Raw genomic sequence first — 25,720 nt, forward strand, 5'->3', positions numbered from 1 at the left:
ATTAGTGGGTCCTTAGTCCCTTCCGAGGTATATTCTAACTTCCTCGTTCTATTATTTATTATCTTCTTTTCCTTTATAGGTAAGGAAATTAAATCCTTCCTTAGCTATTTATTCGATCCTATTATAAGTAGCTAAGATATATTATTTATATCTTAGGCATATATTATTATTATATAATATAATTTTAGCGTTATTATATTCTCTTATTAGGGTTTCTATTTACTCGGTTATAATTCTCTAAGTAGCGATTATTAGCTATCGCTCTATACTAATAGATCCGTCCTTAGTCGGCTAGAAATATAGCTATACGACGCCTATCCCCTTATACTATTATTCCGATATATATTAAAACGTTTTATAGGCGAGGTAGGGTTATATATTAGGATCCTTAAGTTAGACTAGGAAATAATTATTCCGCTCTTTAATTTCTAAATAAATAGTATAGCGATAGTCCCTACAAGAGATCTATAAGATTTCTTTATGCCTAGGATATATACATATTATTCATACGTCATCTCATAGGTCATAGCATACTTCTAATTATCTCGGGTTTATAGCGATATCTACGTAATAAGCGCATATATAGATATCATTAGCGTTATCAGTATCTTACTTTTCCCTAGCTAGCTAGATATACTTATCTTCCTTCTCTAGCTAGTAGCGTAATCTAGTTTCTTCTTTAACTATGATTTTATAGTCTATTTCCCACTTTGCTTCCAGGGGGTTACTTTATTATCGGCGAATATATACTACGTCTAATTCCCATCGAGCCTATGCTCCACTAGCATAGCCGGGGTTCTTATAGTATTAATTAGGTCATCGCGATAACTCTCCCTATTATCCCTCTAGGACCTCTTATTACTCCTTGCCTTACTTATATCGCCCTTATCGAATAACTATGATAATTTTAGTATTTAATTTAGTAATAACTTTAATAATCGGCTCTAATAATAGCTCCCATTCTAGTTATATCTTAATATAATCCGTGAGGTTTATATAATTAAGTTTCCGGGGCTAGGTTATCTAATATACTCGGTCCTACTTATTATTCTAGGTAACCTTATTTTCCCTAGCCTATCCTTCCGTGAGGTAGGCTTATTAATATAATATATTAATTTAGTTAGGTATAGCTCTAGTCTAGTCATAGCCGGCTCGTGCTATACCGAGTATCTTTATTATCTAAAGGGCTATCTATAGCTTATTATTAATTTACATAAATCTTATTTATTTCTTACCTTCCGGAAGTTATTATTATTATCTAGGCTTATATTATCCTTCCTAAATATCTTATTACTTCCTCCTATACTTATTAGCCTTATAGCCTTTCTTATAGTAATAATAATATTCGATAGTTAAGGTTTTTTATTATATAGCGCTAAGCTATATAGGTCCGGGATAAATTCCATAGGATATATCGGTTCGCGCGTATCCCTAATTAGCATTAAACCGGGGGGTATTAGCTTTACTACTCCCATATTTAAGGTTCTATAACTTCTTCTAAGAGAACTACTAGTTATTAATCTAAACCACCCTACTAATATAGTCGACGAGATTATTAGGTTAATCTTCCTTATAGAATTCTCCCTATATATCTTTCTTAAGTCTATCGAAGAAAAAAGATATTAGTAGTTCTTAGTCCTAATTAAGCTTCGAGGTAAGCTAAAAGTACTTAGTGCTATACTCCGATATAAAGTAAGTTTATCGCAGTACTTTAATCTCTCTTTTTGCCTAGGCTTTTTTATCTATTATTCTAAAAGCTTATTAGAGTATAGCCTCGAAGGCCTTAAAGTTAGAATAAAGGTTTATAATTTAAGGGGAGAGTTTAATAAATAGTTTAGTAAGGTATTCCTTTATAATAGGTTCAAACTAGGCCGCAGCGTATTTAATAAATCGCCTAGCGGCATACTAGACCTTATTAGATGCTATAGTAAACTATATAGGGTAATAGACTATAAAAGCGCGTAGCTATATAAGGAATATAGGCAGTTTATACGCAGTTTTATTAAATTTCTCTAGGGGGTCTAGCTTTAGGATTTCTCCTATATCTTTACCTCGCATAGCTATAATAGCTAGGTTAATAAGGCTTTAGACTCTATTAAGGTACTATATATTCTAAATATATTAGGTTTCGCCTATCCTTTTAATAAGGTCGCAGAGCCTATCTATCTTAATACTCATAGTAGTAATCTAGGCCCAGAGCTACTTAATTTCTTCGTTATTAGAGCTTTCTATATTATCTATATCCTTATCCTTAGCGTTAGCTAGGGTAGGCACTATAGGTATAGGGGGATAATTAATAAGTAAGACCTACTAATAGTTATTACTAGGAGTAGCCTAAATAGCTATTACGTTTAATATTATTTAAGGTAATACGAGTAATCCTCTAAATAAGAGCTATTAATATATAATAATTATAGGGTTCCTAAGGGATAAACTAGTTATATTAGGTTTATATTAATAGAGGAGAATATTACGTAGCCTTAAAGGTAATATAAGTCACATCTAGTAATATACTCAAAGGTATTAAATATAACTAAGTTATATTAATAACTAAGGTAGCTAGTATATAAGAGAATATAATAAGTATATCCTATATACTATCTAGTCCCTTAAGTCAATCGAAGTCGAGTCGAGTCGAGTCATCGACGTTCGACTTATATTATCGAGGGAAGTTAAACCGACTCTATTCGACTTATATACCTTCCTTCCTTATGATTAGCTAACGTAGTGGAGTCGATTTCCTGCCTAGCGTTACCGCCTTCGACCATGTCATGGCCGTGACAAATACTTGCCTATTAGAGTATAAGATTAGTTTATAGAGGCCTTACTATTAATTAATAGTATAGTATTACGACCTAATATATACCTAACCTCCGAGTATATATAACTACCCTATACTAAGAGAATAATATTAATTAAGGAAAGATTATACTTAAGGTTAAATTACTATAATCTAAGGATTACTATAATCTAAGGATTACTATAATCTAAGGATTACTATAATCTAAGAATTACTATAATCTAAGGATTATTATAATCCTATATTAATAATAATCCCTTTATAAATTAACTTAATATATAATATATACTTATATATGCTTTCTTATCTATTAGCTACCTTAGCTATTAATATAACTTAGTTATGTGACGGCAGTCACAGCTATGGGCACCTTAGCCACTGCGCCACGGGGCAAAAGATTGGGCCATAATCGCTATTGCAGCAATTACAGAAGGTGCTTCAACTGCCTATAGGGCTTTAATCGCTGCTACGGGGGACCAAGCCGTAACAAGTTATATTTAATACCTTTAAGTATATTACTAGATATAATTTATATTACTCTTTAAGGCTATATAATATTCTCTTCTATTAATATAAACCTAATATAACTAATTTATCCCTTAGGAATCCTATAATTATTATATATTAATAGCTTTTATTTAGAGGATTATTTATATTATATTAAATAATACTAAATATAATAGCTACTTAGGTTATTCTTAGTAATTATTACTAGTAGGTCTTATTTATTAATTATTTATTTATTTTTATTACGCTTATTTAAGTTAATCTTAACAGAAATAAGGAAATAAATAATAATAATAAGGAAATTAAATAACTCTATGCCTAGGTTATTATTATAATTATTAAGGTAAAAGAGCTTAGAGGACTTATTAACCGCATAATAATTACTTAGTAAGCCTAGAGTTAATAATACTATAATAATATTTAGATTATTAATAATATAATAATCGCTATTATAAAGGGTAAGGATATTAGAGAAATCTTAAAGCTAGAATAATTAAAAAAGTTTAATAATACTATATATAAGCTACTTATATATTTTATATAGCTATATAAATTTATAATCTATTACTTAATATAATTTATTATAATATTTAGTAAGGTTTAATATATTACTAAGTAACTTATTAAATATATTATAGCTTAGTTTAAACCTATTATAAAAGAATACCTTATTAAATTATTTAATAAATACTTACCTTAAATTATAAGCCTTTATTTAAACTTTAAAACCTTTAAAGCTATATTTTAATAGGCTTTTAGGATAATTAAGAAGAAAGCCTAGGTAAAAAGAGAAATTAAGGCGCTATAATAAATATAATCTATATTAGAATATAGTATCTTATATACCCTCTATGCTAGTCAATACTCGTCTCTAGCATTTAAGCGGTGCAAAGGCCCGTGGGCTACCTGAGGACCCTTCTACCTGAGCAAGAATGCCTCTAGTACGTTGCTGGTATACTTGAGTGTACTCGACTGGATGCTACTAAGTACTTTCATCGTCGCCCTGTGGAAGCAGGTACCCCCCAAGCCTAAGAGAGCTAGCTTGCTCGTACCAAGCTTGCTTTAAGGTTTGTACTGCGTGAGTCTAGGTTGTTTGTTTCCGAGTCGCAGTGAAGGTGCCTTCAACAAGCAGTCTGATCCGTGAGTGACTCCCGAGTGGCGTCGTGACCCTAGGAATGGCAGCAAACACGCATTGCAGTTGGCGATTGGAAGAGCCAATCGATCGATCGAGGAGCAGATAGGTGCGCTTGGGGGGCTGAACGGCTGTGTAAATAAGTTTGGCTTCGCCTTTTCCATTCTCCCGCGAGGAGAGGCGGTGCTGGCGGTGTCCAGGCAAATAAGCCGACTGAGGGCTCATATAACCAATAATAACCGCCTAGTATTAATATCTAGTCTAAGAGATGCATGGAATCTAAGTAGAACCGGGAGAAATTTTCAGATATTTCATATAATAATCTCAGGTACTAACACTCAATGAAGAAACACTGCTAAGTATACGCCTCTTAATCTTTGACCTGCCTACCGCCTTAGTCGATCTCCCTGTAAAGCGGACCCCTGCTGCATGTAACATGTCCATGATCGTTGGCTATATACGGGAGGTCTTCCCATATGATAGCTAGATGTATCTTTAACTCTGCTTTCTATGGAAACTGCGTTGCATCAGTTACTGTAGAGTGATAAGAGGATGTCTGTTGCCCAGTCCGGGCATGCTCGATGAGGTACCTGGGTTAATATTACGCTTATAAGACCTTTCGTCTTCTTATTTCTATGTGCTTTCGGATCAAATGTGTAGAAAGGTCGGCTCGTTGGTGAAGTGAGAAGACTGTTGTATGTGTCAGGTTTGAACATGGCTTGGATAGGATCCATTTGGGGTTCATCGAATTTTGTTCCGAAGAATTAAATAATTCTATAATCGAGATCGGGAAACTAACCAATGCTTAACTATGCAGTGCTCAAAGTAGTCCGAGATAACCGAGCTAGAAGACCGATAGCTTGGCTCATCTCATAAGATATAGCTGAGATGTGGTTACATACCATGTTTGAGGCATCATGGAATCGAGCCAGGACTCTGAAGAGGTATCCATGTATGTAGTCAGTCGCCCCTCCACGGTCTTCTGGACATTTTGAAATTTTCTGAAGTTGGACAGGTATTTGGTGGTACGAATGATCTCGATGGAGCGTACTATGGTATATGTAATCGGGCGTTTTATCATCTTCATCAACGAGGGACAGCATCTGATCTTTCTGCTCGTGCGCCTTGTTTACCTACTACATCGATCACTCTCTACCTGGGTACTGCTCTCAATTGTGTTTTGACCCTTGGAATGTATTTAATATAAGGAGTCCAAGCAACATTTTATTGCTCTGGCTATGGCCCAGACTTGTCTATTAACGCTTCCATTCCGTCCTCGAAGCAAGTATTGAAGTATTCCTAACAATAGTAACAGTATTCATTACCTTGTTTGGGATCGCTTCTTATCTTGAACCTTGGAAAGCTGGTATATGATGTAATTTTCATTTAATGCCTTAGGGAGCACGGCTTTCAGAGGCTTGGAGGAGGTATGATCTTTGGCTGGGACATCTTGGAGGGGTATCGAAAGGATAGTCAGCTTCAAATTAATTCAACATAAGACATCTGTTCTCGCTCCCACAATAGTGACCCGGAAAGAAACCTAGAACCAGTATTTGTTAGTCTTCTTTTGGGCGGTTGCCATTCTGCAACCAGACTTACCTGGCGATAACTACGGGAGGAGCCATAGGCCATCAATACCTTCCATGTTCACAACACTTGATTACTGATTCACTACTTGGTGCATGACTACTGGTACTCGTCCCCCAACCTCGTATCTACATTAAACCAAACATCATCACCGTTTTTGTTCGACTTGGTATACCAACATCAGCCTTTCATCCCATCATCTAGATATCGCACCAATCATCCATCTCAATAGTCTCAATTTTCATCCCAACTCGTCATTATACGATCATGTCATCCGACAATTCTGATCTGGCCCGTCTTTCACAGACCCTTAACATTGATCTTGACACCCCTGCTATGCGCGCACGCGATTTGACTGTCGACCTTCTCGAGCCATGCACCCCTGAAGCCTACCGACAAGCAGTGCACTATCAGATTACTGAGATAGTGAAGATTAATCGACCAAAGAAGATACCAAAGCCCGGCAATCAATGGTATCTGCAAGAGATGGAGGTCCAACATGATAAATATACACTTTGGACTCAATTGCAAGACGAACAGGCTGAGGAATTTTGGTGGTTTTTGCCTTGGCTGTTTGGCCAAGAAGCTCCAAGAGACTGGGAACGTTTCTTTGTGTGGTTCCAGCAAAAGTTGACCGAGCCAGTCGCCAACCTCGCTGCGGTTAGGGCTCTCTTGGCCATGGCAAAGGAACTCGTCTTTGTGACCTTGATGTAAGTCAGCAGCTATCTAGATGCCCCTAAGCAAATACTGATATATTTACAGGAACGCCAAACACCGAAACATCTACCTTGAGCGATACCCATTTGCGTATGATACCATCGAGGACCGTTACACCCACGAGCTTTGGGTTGCAGAAGCCAGGCAGCGGGCCGCCAACTAGGAACGAACAGTGGAGATGCTAGACAGTCGGGAACATGAGCTATGGAGCAGTGCTTAAAGTATACTTGGGCAGTAGTAGAGCCATTAGTTGATTTTGCGCAGGGGCTTAATTAAACCAAGTATCTATTCATATTAAAGTCTACTGTGAACAATGCGATGTTACAGACCAGGAAGAGGGGTAGCCTTTGAATAGCTAACCCTAACCCCAATAACTAAAGTCCGTTTGTGATCGCTTCCAAAGATGATAATGCGAAATGGTGCGATCGAACTCCTGGGCCCAGCCCGACATGCTAGTCTAACCCTGTTAATGCCCATAGCACGTCACCGTGTCACCACGTTATGGCTTTTCAAAGAAACGCGGGACATTACGCCGGTTACCCGTCACATTAGCAACCAGTTCTCTGGTATCCGTATCTTCCTCGTGCTGCTCGAATGGATGATCCAGGGTCCGTCCAGACCAGTAATCTTGCCACTTCTGTGACCTCCGCCTATCTCGTTGATGGGCTAGGGCTGCTATATTTTTAGTCGACTCCTCTTCACTCACAAGCTCGTTCCATGACGGAAGAAGGGGGCTTGGGATAGTGGACATTCTAGAGTCATCGAAGAATACCCAGGCTCGTTGACGGAAAATCTTGAGCTGCATATTATGGATGCGAAATTGTCGGATCTGCTGCTCAATATCCATTTCTGGAAGAGGCGAATACATGACGCCAGGTATGAACCTGAACGAATCGATGTAACACTCCATCCGCATTTGCCAATCCCAGATATCCGTATCATCAACACTTAGGGATTTGCGACGCCCAACGAAGTGGGGATTTGATGTCCAAGGTGTACAATCCGTAGAATATTGGTACGAAAGAGCATCGAACCACTTCCTGAGGTATTGACCATTCGTGCCATCCGTTGCCAGAGATATAAGTACAGAGCTGAGCAGGTCAAATCCAAGACAAGGAAGGATGTCTCTCACCATCCCATTCATTAAGCCGCATGAGTACTGCTGCATGTCGAAGTAGACATTGTCAGGGAAGAGCAGTCCGTAGTTTTTGCAAGAGGCAAGGGTCTCAGGCTCGACCTCGACTGTTTGATTGACGGTGGCAACATTGAATTCTGAACAAGTCGGCCGATCTGGAAACCAGGAGTCCTGGCATTGAGCAAAAACAGCACCATAGAGGCTCTTCAGGTATTCGTGAACACAATAGAGTGCCTCATAGTCTTTGAGACTGAGCCTTTCATGTGAGCTGGTGACGATATCCGCATATGTAGTTCCCTCCAAGTAGGGCCATACTTTCGGGTGGTAGACCTTGCAGAGGAGCTCGTACCTCACGAAAGCCTGCAGGAGGCGACGCCTCTCAGGTTCCCTCATGGCACCAAAAGCCACAGGCTCGACATCAACATCTCGACCTTTGAAATGCATTCTGGGGACGATTGACGAAATTTCCGGGAGCGCCATACAAGCTCGGGCAGGAAATAGATCCAAGGACTTTGCAAGATAATCTTCGATGAATGTGGTTAGCCGAGAGAAGAAGCGGTAGAGTTTGGAAATGTTTTCTGCGTCGTACTGCCTTGAATACTCCGGAAAACGATGGTCTTTCCATGAGCCGAGACATCGGGTAATGGCGAGCATAGATGTCGGGGATACGGGCGAGTTAGTGTCGATAGGGGGAAAGTGAATGACTGCTTGAGCATCTTGGATAATACATCCATCACAGTCAATAGCAAGAATCTCAGCAATTCTATGTCGCATGATACTCCGACGGTACTGAACGTAGTGTCGAAGTGCTTCTGGCGATGCTCGTATAAGTTGCAGAATATCTCTTTCGGACTGGATTTGAGCGAAAATATGGGTAAGTACCAATGATGGCATCTTAGAAAAGACGTCCATTTTGCTCGTGTTGAAAATCAGATAGCGATAAGGGTGAATTCGTGCAAGGAGAAACTTTGATCTGACAGGTGTGTAAGAAAATGAGAGATGGAACTGCGAGAGTCTGGGGGACCAGGTGTTTTATATGTTTTAAACAAACCTTAAGCCTCTTAGCGAGCCATCACAATTTCTTTCTTGGACCTCGGCTTTATTAATGGTTTGAGTTCTGCAACTGCAGCACTCAACTTTCTGTTATAATAAGCTTTAGTAAAACAGTTAGAGTTAAAGCCGTGAAGACGCCCGGATCGTGAGGAGTGCAGACTGGCTGTTCTTGAAACTGAGCTAGATACTTAGCAGCGGTACAGCTGGACGTCGCGATACCTGAGAACAACAGCAGAGGAATGAAGCCTTACTCATATCTAGGGGATGTTTAGAAGCCACGAATGCAAACCGTCATAGCTGACGAATGCAAGAAGAAGACTTGGCTTCAAAGGCACTCGCCAAACGCAGATTTTCTCACACTACCAAGGCCATACCCAATGCATAGCGTGAATGGCATTACTAACCAAAAAAAGTAAGACACACTCCTAGAATACTACACTCTAAATAACCTTTATTAGTCAGAAAGCAAGCGCGTTGTACGTTATGATGGCTCGTGCCTCCACGAATCTAGCCAACCTGGATCCTTGATCAGGATCACCAGCCAGGATTGCAATGGCCGAAAGCTGAAGACACCCCAACACGGATTTGTGATCATTGCTAGTAATTTATTTACTTAGTAACTTCGTTCATTCGCATAAGAAACCTTGCAGTGCCCGTGACTGAATATGGGTGTACCTCTTTTTCCGTAATCACTTGGGTCAACGCACGTGCTTCCTCAACATCACTCGTAACAAGGATCTTAGAAGAACCTTTGTTAAGGCTATCATAGCATCATTTATTATAGTTGTAAGCGTCATCGACTTATTACTGTATTATTGAGGCTTAGGTATAAGCTTTTGTTGTGTTACGGTTGTATTATCTTTGTTGAATTGCTCCGAGGCCTCCGCCCCCTGGCCTTATGCAGCCTTTTGACCAAGTAAAGACCAGCGAACATCGCCATAGCTCCAATTTTGCAGCATTGCTAAGCTCTCTGTCCCGATATCAACACAGACATGGGAATCCGGTCTCCTGGGCTTAGGAGATAGACCTGAACTACTGTTTCAAACTATAGCCTAGCACGCTGGTGATGTTGATACGCGTATCTGCCCCTCTTTAGGATCTTTCACCCAGAGCGCCTCAGGATCACCGGCCCAATTCCACGTATCGTATCTGTTTGCCATGGGGAAGGTCACACCGGCCGAAAGGAAGTCATGCCGGATGCTAGGCCTCATGGTTGGGCTGCCGTTCTCGGGCTCGAGATGCGCTGTACCGGCGAATTCCATCGTGCGGTTGATGAGCGCCTCAAGCACGTCTCTATGCTTTTTCAGGCCGGGTGTTCGCTCGGTCATGACGAACATTGTTGAAGCACAGCGCTTAAATAGTTAACAACGGCAACGGAGAACAGCGGTGGATCTATAGAGAGGCAGTAGCTGGCAAATGTTTAGTACGCAACGGGTGTTATAGCTAGCAAAAGGCCTTACCAGATAGTCACACCACTCAAAAAGACGTACTGTGAAGATACAAATGAGTGAGCGTAAGAGGAATGGTGGTGAGGTCTCTTGAGGAGATGGAAGGTCTGGCCACATGCCTCTAAACACCGCTTGATAAGAGGCTCGCCAGGTCGAAAAGTGCCGAGGAAAGGTCTTGGGAGGAGCGAAATTGCTGTGAAGTATTGCAGATTGAGAAAGTCCGCCTCCGCCTCCGGAAAGTATGGCAGCGAGAATTTACAATGTTCCAGCGAAGCGAACAATGGCTCGACCTGTAGGAACAGAGTCTCCTGGGGTTCGTCGAGAGAGTACACCTCTGTCTTGATGCGGGAGTGCAAGCGCACCATCTGCATGACTTTAATCCCAAGCTTAGACGATGACTTCCTGAGAACATTCCTGTCTGAGCCTGTGTCATCGCTGCTTGGCTGGGCCGTAAATCCAATATCGTAGGCAAGGCCACCCGTCTCTGATGGTGGAGTTGGGTCAATATCCCTGTCGGCGACACTGAATGGCCTGCTCAGTGCTATGGATACGCCACGCTCGAGGGAGTACACACTCCAAAACAGAATGCATTGTCTCTCGGCATCGTCAGCAGCTAAGCCATGGTAATGTGACTTTCGATGCAGCCGAAGATCAATGCATTTGCGCATGGCAAGTCGGATTAAATCCCATGTGCTTGGGCTAAAGGGAGATCACAGGCTGTATAAGATGAGTAGCACCATCACTTCGAGATTATCAAGTGCGTGACATTGTCTTGCTGCGGCGATATACTGGAGGCAGTATTTGACGAATCTCTTTGGCTGAGGGCCTGCATATGGCTCGGCGAGCTGGACCAAGGTTGCGCCTATGGCATACACCAAGTATAGTTTGAAGTTGCCCAACTTTTCGGTAAGATCTGAAGTGACGGGATTGAACCGTTAGGAACGGGTACCGAGGGTGAAACCGATCGAAGAAGGCACGAAGAACGCGCAGCCCGGTCTCGTCAGTCGGAGGCGCTCTACCGCGTTGCTTAGGATGCTCATGGAACTCATCCATGGAGCTCAGCATCTGGTCGTCATCCCCAACTGATGAAAGTGCTCGGCGCAGGGCGGACGTGTGGGCGGCGAAATCAATCCCAACCAGAACGGGCAAACTGTTGACAGGTGTATTAAGCAGCCCAGGCGTGGCAGCAAAACTCTCATCAGTCGCGTATCGGCTCGGATCTGGATTTGACCTTGGACCTGGAGAGTCTTGAGCTGATGCTCTCATGCTTCGGTGCGCGTCACTAGCACCCCCGGCCAAGTCCACCCAAGATGCCACCCGTGAATGTTCAGTACCCCCGAGGGCACCGTTGCCCTGGTCTGGTCCGGCTCCGACTGCCCGGGATCCGATTGCTCGTGCTCTGATTGCTCCCCCGAGGTCCTTCGCTCCCCTTGCACCTTGGACAATTCTGCTAAAGCATCGGCAAGTTGTGACTCCAGAGCTTGTATGCGCTTTGCAGGTTGGGGATTGCGACGATGGAGTTCGATTGAGAATTTCGTTCGTTCGTTCGCAAAGTGCCTTGACTCGGGCGCAGTTGGTGCAAATTGGGAATCCATGGCAGCGCTGCTTTCGACCATGGCAACGCTTACAGGACTTGACGCGGCGGCGATCATCAGTGCTCAGCTGGTCGGTCATGATGAACAAAATATCCGACGAGACCAAGTGGATGTTTCGAGTGCAACAAACTCCAGGGATGCCCTGGCGAACCTTTCAAGTCATCAAGACTGGCTTGTTACTCCTTGGTGGTGAAATAAATGAACACTACCGGCCGGTCCCCTAACTACTTTGTGGCCAAGTGCCTCGGAGTCGAGCTCGTTATCAACGAACCCAAAGTAATTAGTCTAATCATCCAACGGTATCAATGGAGCTCGCCTTTATCGGCAGGATCAACGGGAATGCTGCAAACAGAGAGAATATGCTCTAGATTCCGCCTCAGACCAAAGTCGATGTGAGGGGCGTTCGTAAAACATTGTGCTTCATAGCATTCTTGCCGCAACTTTTGCATTGCGCTGTCATAGTCCTGCAAAGAAACAGGGGCATTGACGAGCAGGCTCTCCGGGAAAAGTGGCTCGCGTAGCTTGTGTAGCTTGAGTGTGTATGCAATTGCAATGGTGAACTTGCCCTGTGTTCGGAAGCTACTCGACGCGTCGTCGCTCCACTGCAACTGGCAATCGCCGTCGTTCTTCTTTCTCAAATTTGAGGCATTCTCCTCTTTGGCTCCTGGGCCCATGCTATGACTTCGAACGAGGAATCCTTGGTCAGAAACTTGGGTGGCATACGACGGGTCACTCGGATTAGCCTCGTTGAACCCATTTTCGTGGCTGATAAAGTCAAGATCTCGGATAAGGAGATCTTTCTTGGCCGACATCTCTGGAAGATCTCGAGGTCTCTTTGAGCGACTGAAATCGAATTCAAATTTCTGGAAGATAATGCCATGCCATCCGATACCAGGTATTGTGTCGCCATAACGACACCGTCGTCCGTTTTTATTGTAAAGCGTGGCCAACGATGGTGAACGAATTCTGGGGGTTGCAAATCCTCAAACGAGACGTTTAGCCAAGGAACTCATAGAGACAAAGGGGAAGAGCAGTTGAAATTTCGGGCGGGAAGATGAATACAAAACACGATGGGGTGACATACTCCCGAGATGAATCCGTTTCCAATTAAGAGAGTAGATATGAACCAAATTATCACCCAGTTCCTCTCACTTGACCTATCTATATGCATCTGCAACAGGGATACACGATCAGATACGGCCCGGACTTGGATGACCTGGAACCGGACCCAAGCAGCGACAACATAGAAATGAGAGACCAAAGCTACCGGACACGGAGGTGGGAGCTTCTGGTGGCGCAGTACTCAGCCTGCGACCTCACCAAGCCCCAGGACAAGCTAATTGTCCTCTCAGGAGTTGCCAACTTGTTTCGTTTCGCAACGTCACTGGGGACCAATATGTCGCTGGACTGTGGCGATCGGCGCTGCCCAGACTGCTCTGTTGGCAACGACATACCTCCGATGAAACCCGAGAGGCAAGGCGAGCCCGGCCTGCTGGTTACCGCGCACCGTCATGGCCCTGGGCCTCGATTGATGACCCTGTATCCTACCCCTCGTGGGAATATCATCACATAGGATCTAGGTCCATACTCCTCTTGGAAGACCTTATCGAGATCACCAACGTGGATATTGTTGACTATCTCGGGAGGGTTCGGTGGCCCTGATATAGCGGTTAAGAAGTCTTGGTTACACTGCCTAGTGGCTGTATCCAGAGGTGTCTCTTTGTCCTCGTCCGTATCAAGGAGACGGCGCAAGCCATCCTGGTCAATCAACTTTCGAATCAGGTGCAGCTGACTCGGCCTCGCATCAGAAGCTAGGTAATGCAGGAAGTTCTTGCCTTTCCTGGTTACATTTGTTTCAAGTTCAGGCCCATATTCATTGACCAGCTGCTTGACTGTTTTGGTGGCATCCTCCTGCTTGGGAGAGTTTCCCTTGTCATCTTTCTTGTTCAGCTTTTCCGTGACTTGATCGAAAAACTGCTCAAAAAAGTAAACGCCGGATCTCTGGGGCTATGACTAGGCTCGGAGGGCTCAGGCACGGCTGATTGCATTGATGTCTGTGCAGGTGGTGTTCCATGGTTGTGGTCCGCTGGTCTTGCTTCTAGCTGGTGCTTTGGGAGGAGAGGAGACAGGCCGAGCAGCTTTTTCGAACGGAACATTAGTCTTCTTGAAGCGGACAATCGAAGATGGTAACTTCCTCAGCCCCCACCGGATTGCTGCGACTGCTGAAGGATGTGTTGCCAAGTTATGCAAGTTCCTACTAGTAGGCAACTTACATTTCAGTCAGCTGACGTGTCAATGGACCAAACTGCTAGGTCGACCAAGCTGATTCGTCACGGTTGGTAAAGGCGGCACCTCTGTGTCATCAGTTGTCAGCACAGCACCGAAAACATCAGACCTGTCCAGCTAGTCAAAGAGACAAACGAAATGCCAAAATATAGCTAAGGGCTAGGCGGGATCACATCATGTTTTACCGAAGCTAGCAAAATCGTATCCAGTACGTTACCTGGTTCCTTCTCGTGCAGCTGATCAGTTTCCTTCTGTTCTCCCGTTAACCTCGCTCTTCACCGACTCCGTGTCTTCACCATGGAGTCCAACTACGACGATGTCGACTTGGCGTATCAGCCTGTTGGGAATGATAATGAAGCCCTTGCTTCATTTAACCTTCCCATGTTCATCAACGGCGATGATAACAACATCTTCCACACAAAGAACGCGTCCATGAGCGACTGGAATAGACGCATTGTAACGGAACGCCTCACTAAGGCCACATAAATACAGTGTTCCTTACTCGAAGTTCTATACAGCACACTTGACGATAGCCCCAAATCAACGTCAGCCACTCTTTTGGTTCTCAAGTTCCGATTCGCGACCATCAAGCATCGGCGTCGACTCGTCCGCGCTCGCATCAGCATTGAGTTCTTCTCCAAGGACCCCGAAGTTGCCGCACCAACCGTTCTGGCCATTGGCTTTGATTACCGCTGGGCTGTCGAGCCGACGGTCGATCATGACGACTCCGTTGCTGGGGGGAAAATGAATGTTGGAGTTCCAGGCATACCATTCGTCGAAGCAACGGTAGCGGCGTCGACGGAAAAGACTCGTAGCAGAGACAGACAAGATGCAACCACCATCACAGGAAGCACACACTTTGGCAAAGGCCTCGATACGGGTAACCATACAGCATGCTCCTGGACCCTCTTGGAGAACAAGACACGGAAGAACGCTTCCCCCAACCAAGAAACTCCCCGGGCCAACTCCTCCACCAGCTAGGGCATCGGAAGTCACCTCAGTGGACGGCACTATTCCGCCGGATCCATCCCTCGCCGAAAGAACAAGATCATCCAGACCAGGTAATCATCGTTATTTCTAGAGTGGATTCGCGAGTTCTCAACGACCGCCAGCGCGTATCGATCGACAGCCAAGTCAGGAGCACGAGGAGGAGCTCGAGGAGGGAGCTAGATTGCCTGATAGGAGGTGGTCGGGTCCGGAACAGCGGAAGCTGGGGCTAGTTCGTGGAGCTGATGGGCGGGCGTCATCTATTGGGCGAGAAGTAAAACTTCTTAGTCGTAAAATTAATACTGCGAGTCAGTCACATCTCTGGATCTCGCACTAGTTGTCCCAGTATCTTGTAGAGGTTGACAACTGAGCGTTGATTGCGGTGTCGGAGCTGGAAACCCGATGAACTCCGCCGTCGGAGAGATTGCACCGAGTCAACCGAAAGACTCCGTGACTAGTGAAGTCTGATGTGGAGTAGAGTGATCGTGGAACATGGCATTCATCGGATATCACAACCCTGCCTATTACACGTGAATATCACTGCAACTCTGACACATGCTGATAGTCGAAGAGCACCGCGGACTTCATTCAAGTCGTGACTACGTCTATGCCAAGTGAGATGGAACATGCTTAAACTCACCATATCGCAGTGTATTCTTTGTGACTGGTACATCTCCAAGCTGCCTATTTTTATTCTCTTCACTTGAGCTCGAAGCCAAACTAACGCTCGTCATAAATCATGCGTCTCGGATCCCCGATAGCCAGAGCGCTCGCCATGCGCGATGACTCACTGGCCAAGATCTCACCACCGCTGAAGCTCGGAGATCTGCCGGATCCGCTTCCATCAAACGTCTGCGCAGTTCGACATGTAGTACTTGAACCGGAGGAGATTGAGATTACATCTCTTGACGCGGAAGAGATCTTGGCAGCAATCAGGTCCAAGAAATACTCATGCGTCACTGTCACCAAAGCGTTCCTCCGTGCCGCGGCACTGGCTCAAGTTCTGGTAAGACGCCGATTCATTCTTGGTATGGAAATTGTTCTCATCGATACAGACGAATTGCATCACAGAGTTGCTTCCTGAAATGGCTTTAGAGCGAGCAGCCCTTCTTGACGCTCTGCCAGAGCCACTTGGCCCGCTTCATGGCTTGCCCATCTCTGTCAAAGAACACCACGGCATGTTTGGGCGAATGAAAACGTGTGGGATGGTTGCCTACATTGATGCACAGACTGTAAGTTTCGGAGCGTGTCCTATCTGGAATTGAAGCTGACACCTTCAAGTCAGGAGTAAGTGGTGTCAATGATGTTCTCTGGGCCAGTGGAGCTGTGTTCTACGCACGAACTACAATGCCACAGACCGGTATGCACCTAGAGACGTCCTCCAACATCTACGGAACGACGCTCAATCCCCGCAATGTTTCGTTGACTCCGGGCGGTAGCTCGGGTGGCGAGGCCGCTCTTGTAGCGTTCCGAGGAAGCGTCTTGGTAAGAGCTCTATTCCATGTCACCAACCCTGTGGCGAAATTTTCTAATCAACTCGAAAGGGTGTTGGAGGAGATAGTGGCGGATCGATTCGAGCTCCAGCTGGATGCACAGGCATATATGGGTTCAAGCCTTCCACGGGTCGGCTCAGTCGCCGTGGCGCAAGAGCTGTTCCTGGTGGCGACGGGTAAGTGGTTTTTCATCCATGGTATCGATCGTGTTTTATAAGTCCTCTAACATCTTGGTAGAATTGTTGGAGCTCATGGACCAATGTGTACCTCTCGCTCTGCGTTGTCCCTGTTCATGAGCACATACTGCAATGCCGAGCCGTGGCAGCAAGATCCCTCACTCGTTCCGTTGCCCTGGAGGGAAGTCAAGCTTCCCAGAAAACTCAAAATTGGAGTCATGTGGAACGACGGAATTGTCACGCCTCATCCTCCCGTTCGTCGAGCTCTCGAAGAAGTGACCAGCGCCCTTCGTGCGCATGGAGACCAATTCGAAGTGGTTCAGTGGATCCCTCTTAACCACTCAAGGGCCTACGAGATCTGCATGGGCTTGTACTTTGAAGACGGAGGGAAAGCCATTAAAAGAGTCCTCGAAGATGGCGGTGAAGAGCCTCGTCCTTTGACGCAGTGGATCTTCGACAATGAGCTTGTTAAAGACCGGACGAAGGAGGAAGTGTGGACAGTAAGTTTACCTCAGAAAATCGCCCTCCAAGAGAACCCCGTACTAAACTTACACGCACTAGTTGAAAGCCGAGAGGAATGAATATCGCCAGCAGTACAATGATCACTGGCTGGCAACTGCTGCCCCTGATGGCCATGCCGTCGACGCAATCCTCAGTCCCGTGAGCCCAAGTGCCGCGCCCCCCCACGGCACGAGCACATACTGGCTATACACAAGCCAGTGGAATCTGCTGGAATACCCTGCTGTTTGTTTCCCCGTCACCACCGTCGATCCTGCGAAGGATGTCAAAGACTGCGGGTATGTGCCGAAGAACCCTCGCGACAAGTACCAGCATGACCACTACAACCCAAAGACCTACGTGGACGCTCCAATTGGTCTTCAGATAATCACTCGAAAGTTTGAGGACGAAAAGTGTTTGGCAATCTTGGAGGCGATCGAGAAGGCAATGGGGAGAGAGTAATACCAGAGGACGCTCACGCTCATCGTGGAATCGTATAGGCCAGGTTGGAACCCAATGTCAAGCGCTTTCAAGTAGTAGCCTCCGATATGGTTGCATTTGAGTTACTGTGAGTGTCTAGACTATGAGACTCCCATACCGAAGCTTTCAGATCCTCCTCAGCCGTGGCATTGTATCTTCTCAATCAAGTTCCCCTAACTAGATTCTGTCCATGTCACTGTGGCCACAGTTGCGAGACACTCCGACAGCGACGCAGCCTCCAACACATCAGGAAAATCAGCCATTCCCATCCTCGGACGGCTCCCGGACGTCAGTTCCGTTGCCGTAGTGTTCCAACTACATGTTCATCTCCCCTGGTTGAGACGGTCTAATCAACTGACTAGTTCCAGATTAATGAGATCTACTATTATCTACCAGGTGAGCCTGGCCTTCATACGTCTTTCACTCCGAGTTGGGTCAGTTTCGGCAGCCAAGTATGTGGGTTCTTCAAGCCGGCGGCCAGAGTCGTTTATCGACAAACAACAAACTTCAGGCTTCAACAGTGAATAATGGCAACAGCCTTGATTCTTCAGGGCTACCTTATGTCTTCTCTTTTAGTAAAATTGATATAGATCTAAACATTTTGAAACGCGGCCGGATCCTCCAACACCCGCTTCACAATTTCTTGGTTGTATTCATCCGCATTCTCGTTGAAAACCTCCATGTACTCCGAGATGTGCTTAGGAAGTTGCTCAACGAGATTGTGCCTTGATGGAACGGGTTCTTGTAGGTGCTCGACCAACGGGATGTACCCCGACCAAACAGCCTTTCTCGTTTCAATGTTTTCTAGGTCCTCCTTCACCTCGGCAACGGGGCCCGCGCGAACCTTTGCGCTACCGCTTTGCACGCGGATACGTAGGACTTGGGTCTGCAATAGCTCATTAGGGGACGGGGGCTGGCGCACTTCTCCCCATCGTCCTGCGACGAGGCCGTTGGTGATGAGTTCCAACGCCCACAACTTCTCCTCGCTGTCCGTGACCAGACTCGCGTAGCCGAACAGGGAGGCCGAACGGTAATTGCAGGAGTGCGCAAAAGCACTCAGAGCGAGGGCGATGCCGTCCACCTTGGTAGCTGACACGCAGACGGGGAGGCCGGGTAGCCCCTCGGCCATCTTCTTTCTGGCGAGATTGGCCATGCGAGCTGAGATGTACCCGTGGATGTAACAGTCGAGAGGCTCGTCGATGTCGGCGCTGGGGCGATCAAAACTGCCCATGGCGCCAATCATGGGAATGACGGTTGGAAATTCAGTGTCTCCCGGTGTGAAGGCAACGTTTAAAGACATGCATTGGTTGACGATGCCATGGACGGTCTCGAGGTCGTAGTCTGCGCGTTTGTCGGCCAGTCGGTGGACCTTGTTGATATGTGTCTTTGGGTACTGCATTGTTTCCCACCAAGGCCTTGAATCCTTCCTTTCTCGAAAATGTAGCTGATGATGGCGAGGAATGGGACCCTTGGAATGCTGGGAAAATCGAGGTCTGGCGGCTGTCTTCAAAACGGAAGCCCTTATATATCTGCCAAAATTCGGATAGTGGACAACTCAAAAGACAGCTTAGGGGCGTCAGGACATGATATTCTGCTTTCAATTATATGCTGATGGTCAATCTGTGGCTACAATTTTAAAGGGCGCTTCCGTAGACAAGTCCTGGAGCTGGGCCGATTGTGTCCGATGGTTGCTACCAGTCTTGAGGCCATCGGCCTTTGTCGGACGTTCGCTAGGGTTATCGCCTACGACTAAGACGAATGACCGGCCGGCAATTAGTCAGGTCACCGTAGGATGTTCGTGGCAGTTGCAGGTCGGGAAAGTTCAAGTTGATTTACGTGCTGGGCGCGCTGATGGTGGAGAATCTTGATGCCGACGGCTATCCAAAGGTCAGAGGTTGTTCGTCTATCAAGTGATAGGGACGTATATTTGACTCCGGGTTGTTATCAAGTACATTTGCGTAGTCGGGGAACAGAAGTAAATCGCCCATCCCTTTGACCACGGGACGGGATGTCCCAGCAAAGTTGGTCAGTACTCACTCTCTGTCTCGATAGGGGGTCAGACCCTAGCAAATGTCCTGATCGAATGATACTCTCTGCTGATAGAGACACTGATTAATATACCTTTTCCTGGCTCGGGGGAAGTCTGGCATTCTCAGCCTAAATTCCAGTAGTCCAGAGCTGCAGACTCGAACCTGCTCCAGTCACAAGAGCTTTAGGCCTTCGGCACTGGCGTTACATCTACCCAAGTATAGTTGCAGGAACGAATAGAGCCAGGCTCTCACACGACGCATGCTGACGGTGCACAAGGCGATTATTCAGGATGCAACAGCCGCGCGACAAGGCACGGGATTCCGCATACTTTGTGTTTATTTATTCTTCCCACTCCAGTGTCCGCCACCACCTTTTCTCGCCCATGATGCCGATGGTTGTACCTTGTCTTCGCGAGGGGTGCCCTCCAATCAACAAGACCCGGCTGCCGACAGCGCACAAGACAAGAAAGCTTGTGTCTCAGACGCGGCTTGATAGGCGTATCATCCAGCCATGACATCGAAAGCCCCCGTTTGTCATGAACCTCAGCCGTCACCCAGAGCTTGGCTCATCTCCGACAGCATCGAAGCAACGTCGGGCGCGATGCCACACTCAATAATCTGCTGGACCATGCCAGAAATCTCCCTCCGAGACTCCTCATCTATTGTCCCAGGTGTGCAAGATCTCGAGATGCCGTTGGCCAACACGTCCAAGCAGTCACGGTAGACGTCCGCCTTTTCCGACCGATCAGCGAATATCGCAAGACTTGAGGCGAGATCGCGAATGGCGCGGTCGACGTTCTTGGGAATCGGGACGGCCCGACGGTAGACGATATATATCATAGTCACGCCGACTTGGAAGCTGAACAGCATCTAGTGGCAGGTCAGCAGCATACCTGGTGGCGAGCAAACCGGCTCGAGGTAACACGTACATCGCCCCAGTGCTTCGGGATCTGGCGCTTTTTCTGCAGCGCTCGGAATGTGCCGACAAAGTCACAGCAAGCCTGGAGTTTCTCATCGATGTATGGCGAGTCGATATCGGCAGGGTCCAGTCTGTAAAGGATCACCCGCGTGATGGCCGCGACATGGGTCAGCCCTAGAGAACTTGCGTATCCGTCGGTGTTGACACGACTGGAGAAATATCAGCGTGTATTCCCTTGCCATTGAGAATCCCCAACCTACCCATATCCGTACATCTGGCCATCATGTGACCACTGATCAATTGCGGCTCGAGTGTCTTTGGTGAACTCTGCTCTCGCTTCAGGGGCCATCGTTTGCGTGGCAGACAAGATTTTGGAATGAATTTGCCGTATGCGGCACATGTGAGCGTAATAGCTGAGGTTGAAATTATACGTTGAGCCGGTAGTCGCGCCGGGCACATCTGACGACCAAGGCATGATGTATCGAGGCTCGAGTCTGTCAACATATGCGGGCGTCGTGATCCATTCTTCGGGAGGGTAGGGAGGAATGCCGAGAGTGACAGCGACCACTTTATCTAGCCTTTTATAGTGTCAGAAGAAGATCAGGACGATAATTTGATATCAAGGCGTGGAGTATGGTGGCAGGCTTACATATAGATACACCACCAAGCTGTGATGGCCATGTCAGTCTCGGCGGTTCCGTCACGCACAAGACGGTGGAACCCTTTCATGACTGCGAAACGCATGGCCACTCCAATGATGTGTCCCAGTCGTGGAGTGCTTTCGCCGTGCATCGCGTGGATAGCGTGCAGAAGCATTGCTTGGAGGCGAACTAGAGGCTTGTATGAGTGATCCGTCAGTATGGTCCGGTCGGCCTGCGCTTGTAGCATTAGGTTGTGATGCTGCTGTCGCGTAGAGCCGTCGAGCTTTGCTTGAAGCAAAAGAGAGCCAATGGCGAAGATCTGTGCTGACATTAGATAGAGTTCTCGGTTGGGAAGAGGGAGAGACTGCTTCACGTGCCATTTTGACCAGGTAACATCTCCAGACATCAGTGCTTGACAGGGAGATTTCACCCATCCTCCAGTCCTGATACCCTCGGCTGCATTCTTCTATGTCGAGAAATGGATAACGTGGATGAATCGTTTCGAAATAGACGTTGAAAAATACGGCACCTTCGTGGAGGGACACCTCTGCAAACGTTGGAGCAGACCCCCGGCCCAGGACGTGTATTGGCATGGCCAGATCGCTTTGGGAGTTCGTACTTGTGTCGTGATTTGCCAAATCGCTGACGGAGAACAGGTTGTCGTCTGACTGTAGTATGTCCAGGCCATAGATGGTGTTGTTTGAGTTGTCTAAAGGGGCCATGAATGTCATTTCCGGCTGATCAGAACCACTTGGTGGGTTAAGAAACCCGTTGGTGATCTGGGGATCATCAATATGTCGAGAAGGACCATCTATCGACTGATCAAGTGACATTCCGGGAGTTGCCAGTGTCGCTCCATGCTGAAGATCCGAGATGCGTGCTTCGAGTGATTCGATGTATTGAACTGAGTACAGGGCCATGCGCTCGCGCTCAGCGGGAATACATTCTGCGCCGTGTCAGTACGATTTCAATTCCTCAATGAAAACATTCATTTCACAGATACAACTCCAATGCTTTGCTTGAATGCATCCGAACTATAGCAGCTTGGACCATGCCCTCCATATTCTTGAGCTAGAAGCCTGACAACTTGCATCATGTCCTTCTCAAGTAATACGAGGGTACTACTCGACGTTACACACGGATTGCTTTGACTGACCTTCATTGGCTGAGGCACAGTTTTGACAGTTTGGTGGGCCTTCACACCTTTGCTTCCTCGTCCGGCACCGTTGACATGCCTTTGCCTTTCTCGGCCGCGACAGGCCTGGTTTCTTTTGCCCTGATCGTGGTGAGGACTCGGATGTCGCTTCCATCTTTTGGACTCTTGCCATGGGATCGTGGGTGAACAAGGATTTTCTGTCGGAGTTGTACTATCCACTAGGAGGAGGAAGACGCCCGACGTAGTCCGGCCAAAGAAAGGCGGAGACCAGTTTTTAGTACCCGTTGGCTCATGTGGGTCTAGCGACCCAGGCGAGCCAACCTAGCAAGCTAGGTTAGCCATAAAATTATGAGATAGCCACAAAATTATAAGATAGCCCGGGGCCTTATTTCCCCCCTTAAGAAGCTACCTTTTTTAGTCTCTTAGTTTTAGAAGCTATCTAAAGTAATTTATAAAGATATAAAAGAGTAAATTAAAGCTATTAGCGATGCCTAATATAATAATATTAATAATATTAATTATAGCTATAATAAAAGCTACCGCCTAAGCCTCTAAGGCTATTACCTTCTTAGATAATTCCTTATATAAATTTAGCTATAAGAATATCTTTTTAGCCCTCTAGGCTAGCTTCTTATATAGCCTTTACTTATATAATAATACTTATAATCTTTTATATCCCTAATATATAATATTAAGGCTATATTAGGCATAGTATAGAGGGAAATTTAAGTAATAAAGATAGTAGCTATAGCGGCGAGGGTATAATTAGCGGTAATAAAGGTATTTATAATAAAAGCTTAAATAAAGAGAATTTTTTGTTATTTTTTTTTTTTTTTTTTTTCTTTAATAAAAGCTAAATTAAGCTAAAAAGTAATATTATTATTATTTCTTATAAAAGTAATTTAATCTATTATACTAAGAGGTTTTAAAGTAAAACTAATATTATAAATAGCTTTATAGATTTCTTATAGTAATTAGGTATTTATTATAAAAAGGTTAAGCTTTTAGTTAAATATTTAATATGTAATTAAGTATTATATTTTTATAAAATAATACTTAATATTTTTCTTTATATACTTTAATTACTAAGCTTATAATATTTTTTTCTTTATATTATTAATAATAATTTCTTTTTCTTATTATTATTAATATAATAATTATAGGATTCCTAAGGGATAAACCGGTCATATAGGTTTATATTAGTAGAGGAGAATATTATATAGCCTTAAAGGGTAATATAAGTTATATCTAGTAATATACTTAAAGGTATTAAATATAACTAAGTTATATTAATAGCTAAGGTAACTAATATATAAGAAAGTATTAATAAATATATTTTATATACTTTATATAATAATAGTAATTATTGTATTCTTAGATCTTACTTAAGGTAATTATTTAAGTAATTAGAATAATTAAATAAGTAATTACTATAATTATTATAGTATTAAGAGTAATTACTTATTTAATTAGTAGGGAATAATAGGGTTTATCTTATATATATAATAATATTTATTAGGTTATAATATAATATCTCCCCTTTATTAATCTTATCCCTAAGGCCTATAAAGTTAGTTATTCCTAATTCTCCCTTAGTTTATAAAACTTTTCTTTTCTAAATATTTTTTATAATACTAATAATATATTAAAAATAAAATCTTATTCTACTATATATCGCTATTATTTTTTTAAACTTATTAAGGAAATAAGTTTTAAAGTTATACCTTATTTTTATTATTCCTAGAAGTACTTAAAATATAAGATACTTAAGGGTATTTCTTATTATTCTAAGTATATCTATTATAGCCGCGCTTATAATAGCTTAGGTATATTAGTTTCCGCTAATAAATATAATTTTCTTTATATTTATTATTTTTCTTATTAATATTTATATAGTATCGCGCCTAATAGTAAAGAAGTATTATCTAGAGCTAGAAGAGGAGAGGGTAAAGAAAGAGCTAATTACCTTTTAGTAATAAATAAATAAATACTTATCTTATCTAATATATCTTCGCTATTAAAAGAAATAAATCTATAAGTAAGGCATAGAGATAATATATTAGGGTTTAAACTCTTTAGATATACTAAAGAAATTAAATTATTAAGAGGCTAAAGCTATAATTAATATATAGTCTTTCGGGGCTATTAATATTATTAATTAATTAGTTATTCTTAACTTTAATATTAATTCCCTTCTTTTTAGTATTATTAATAGAAATCCTATAATAAGTATTATATATTAATAAGGTATTCTAAGGGTTTTTATATATTTTCTAAGTTTAAGTAATCCTTCTATTTAATATAATATATTATTTTATTATTAATTTTATCTATATTAAGAATAGCTTTTATAATATATTCTTTTAATTTATTAACTTTTATATTAGGTTTATTATTTATTTTTATCTAAATAATATCCTATATTAATTTAAGTAATAAGATATAAAAGATTAGATAAAGCTTAACTTTAAGTAATAAGTCTAATTTATAATTATATTTAGAGATTTTCTTTTTAATTTTATAAGGTCTAATATATTTATAATTAAGTTTTTTATTTTATTATTTTATTTTAATATTTTTTATTATAAGGTAAATTATATCTCTCTCTGAGAAGGTTAGTCTCTTAATCTATTTTTTACTAATATAATTTATTATTTTATTCCTAATAAATTCAAGTTTTATATATATTTCCTTATATAGATTATATAGCTAATTACTAATAAGGATTACTTTAAGGTTAATAATAATATTTTATAATTATTAATAAGTATCTAATATAAATCTAAAATTAATATAAGCTAATATAATCTTTATATTTTTATTTATAGCTATATTATAGGCTAGCTAGATAGCTAATAGCTTTTTGACTTAATTAATTTATTTATAATTAATATAATATTAAAGGTGTTATTTTAATATTTAATTTATTTATTTTATTTATCTATTTATCTCCTTATAATAAGCTATAAAGAGCTTATAATTAATTCCTAAGTATCCTATAAGGCTTTACTAAAACTTAGATATAAATAATAATCCTTAATTAATAATAATCTTAAGTAATATATTATATATCTTAGTAA

At 43.4% G+C, this 25,720-nt stretch overlaps 9 protein-coding genes across 9 annotated transcripts; 3 read left to right on the forward strand and 6 right to left on the reverse strand.

Moving 5' to 3' along the window:
• Nucleotides 1-4,391: 4,391 nt before the first annotated feature.
• NECHADRAFT_89206 (uncharacterized protein) lies at nucleotides 4,392-6,071 on the reverse strand (the record flags this gene model as incomplete). The annotated part of the gene is made up of 6 exons (XM_003039389.1): nucleotides 4,392-4,682; nucleotides 5,030-5,129; nucleotides 5,239-5,283; nucleotides 5,342-5,489; nucleotides 5,577-5,625; nucleotides 6,039-6,071. 6 exons carry the CDS (start codon nucleotides 6,069-6,071, stop codon nucleotides 4,392-4,394), a joined length of 666 nt encoding a protein of 221 aa, XP_003039435.1.
• Nucleotides 6,072-6,293: 222 nt separating this feature from the next.
• Nucleotides 6,294-6,906, forward strand: NECHADRAFT_89207 (uncharacterized protein; the record flags this gene model as incomplete). Its single annotated transcript, XM_003039386.1, has 2 exons — nucleotides 6,294-6,736; nucleotides 6,789-6,906. The coding sequence occupies 2 exons, from the start codon at nucleotides 6,294-6,296 to the stop codon at nucleotides 6,904-6,906; spliced, it is 561 nt and encodes a 186-aa protein (XP_003039432.1).
• A 336-nt stretch (nucleotides 6,907-7,242) lies between these two features.
• On the reverse strand, nucleotides 7,243-8,790 carry NECHADRAFT_56194 (uncharacterized protein; the record flags this gene model as incomplete). Its single annotated transcript, XM_003039390.1, has 2 exons — nucleotides 7,243-7,985; nucleotides 8,022-8,790. The coding sequence occupies 2 exons, from the start codon at nucleotides 8,788-8,790 to the stop codon at nucleotides 7,243-7,245; spliced, it is 1,512 nt and encodes a 503-aa protein (XP_003039436.1).
• Nucleotides 8,791-9,983: 1,193 nt separating this feature from the next.
• On the reverse strand, nucleotides 9,984-12,053 carry NECHADRAFT_89209 (uncharacterized protein; the record flags this gene model as incomplete). The annotated part of the gene is made up of 3 exons (XM_003039391.1): nucleotides 9,984-10,224; nucleotides 10,422-11,078; nucleotides 11,329-12,053. 3 exons carry the CDS (start codon nucleotides 12,051-12,053, stop codon nucleotides 9,984-9,986), a joined length of 1,623 nt encoding a protein of 540 aa, XP_003039437.1.
• Nucleotides 12,054-12,276: 223 nt separating this feature from the next.
• On the reverse strand, nucleotides 12,277-12,786 carry NECHADRAFT_89210 (uncharacterized protein; the record flags this gene model as incomplete). The annotated part of the gene is made up of 1 exon (XM_003039392.1): nucleotides 12,277-12,786. The coding sequence occupies one exon, from the start codon at nucleotides 12,784-12,786 to the stop codon at nucleotides 12,277-12,279; it is 510 nt and encodes a 169-aa protein (XP_003039438.1).
• Nucleotides 12,787-14,557: 1,771 nt separating this feature from the next.
• On the forward strand, nucleotides 14,558-15,241 carry NECHADRAFT_89211 (uncharacterized protein; the record flags this gene model as incomplete). The annotated part of the gene is made up of 2 exons (XM_003039387.1): nucleotides 14,558-14,716; nucleotides 14,753-15,241. 2 exons carry the CDS (start codon nucleotides 14,558-14,560, stop codon nucleotides 15,239-15,241), a joined length of 648 nt encoding a protein of 215 aa, XP_003039433.1.
• A 781-nt stretch (nucleotides 15,242-16,022) lies between these two features.
• Nucleotides 16,023-17,876, forward strand: NECHADRAFT_56190 (uncharacterized protein; the record flags this gene model as incomplete). The annotated part of the gene is made up of 6 exons (XM_003039388.1): nucleotides 16,023-16,253; nucleotides 16,303-16,483; nucleotides 16,536-16,732; nucleotides 16,792-16,916; nucleotides 16,978-17,416; nucleotides 17,478-17,876. The coding sequence occupies 6 exons, from the start codon at nucleotides 16,023-16,025 to the stop codon at nucleotides 17,874-17,876; spliced, it is 1,572 nt and encodes a 523-aa protein (XP_003039434.1).
• A 610-nt stretch (nucleotides 17,877-18,486) lies between these two features.
• NECHADRAFT_89213 (uncharacterized protein) lies at nucleotides 18,487-19,293 on the reverse strand (the record flags this gene model as incomplete). Its single annotated transcript, XM_003039393.1, has 1 exon — nucleotides 18,487-19,293. The coding sequence occupies one exon, from the start codon at nucleotides 19,291-19,293 to the stop codon at nucleotides 18,487-18,489; it is 807 nt and encodes a 268-aa protein (XP_003039439.1).
• A 1,174-nt stretch (nucleotides 19,294-20,467) lies between these two features.
• On the reverse strand, nucleotides 20,468-22,794 carry NECHADRAFT_89214 (uncharacterized protein; the record flags this gene model as incomplete). Its single annotated transcript, XM_003039394.1, has 6 exons — nucleotides 20,468-20,722; nucleotides 20,818-21,052; nucleotides 21,104-21,421; nucleotides 21,493-21,767; nucleotides 21,814-22,430; nucleotides 22,641-22,794. The coding sequence occupies 6 exons, from the start codon at nucleotides 22,792-22,794 to the stop codon at nucleotides 20,468-20,470; spliced, it is 1,854 nt and encodes a 617-aa protein (XP_003039440.1).
• Between the last annotated feature and the right edge of the window lie 2,926 nt (nucleotides 22,795-25,720).

This window comes from Fusarium vanettenii (genome assembly GCF_000151355.1).
Source record: "Fusarium vanettenii 77-13-4 unplaced genomic scaffold NECHAsca_109_unmapped, whole genome shotgun sequence".
Classification (NCBI taxonomy): Eukaryota; Fungi; Ascomycota; class Sordariomycetes; order Hypocreales; family Nectriaceae; genus Fusarium; species Fusarium vanettenii.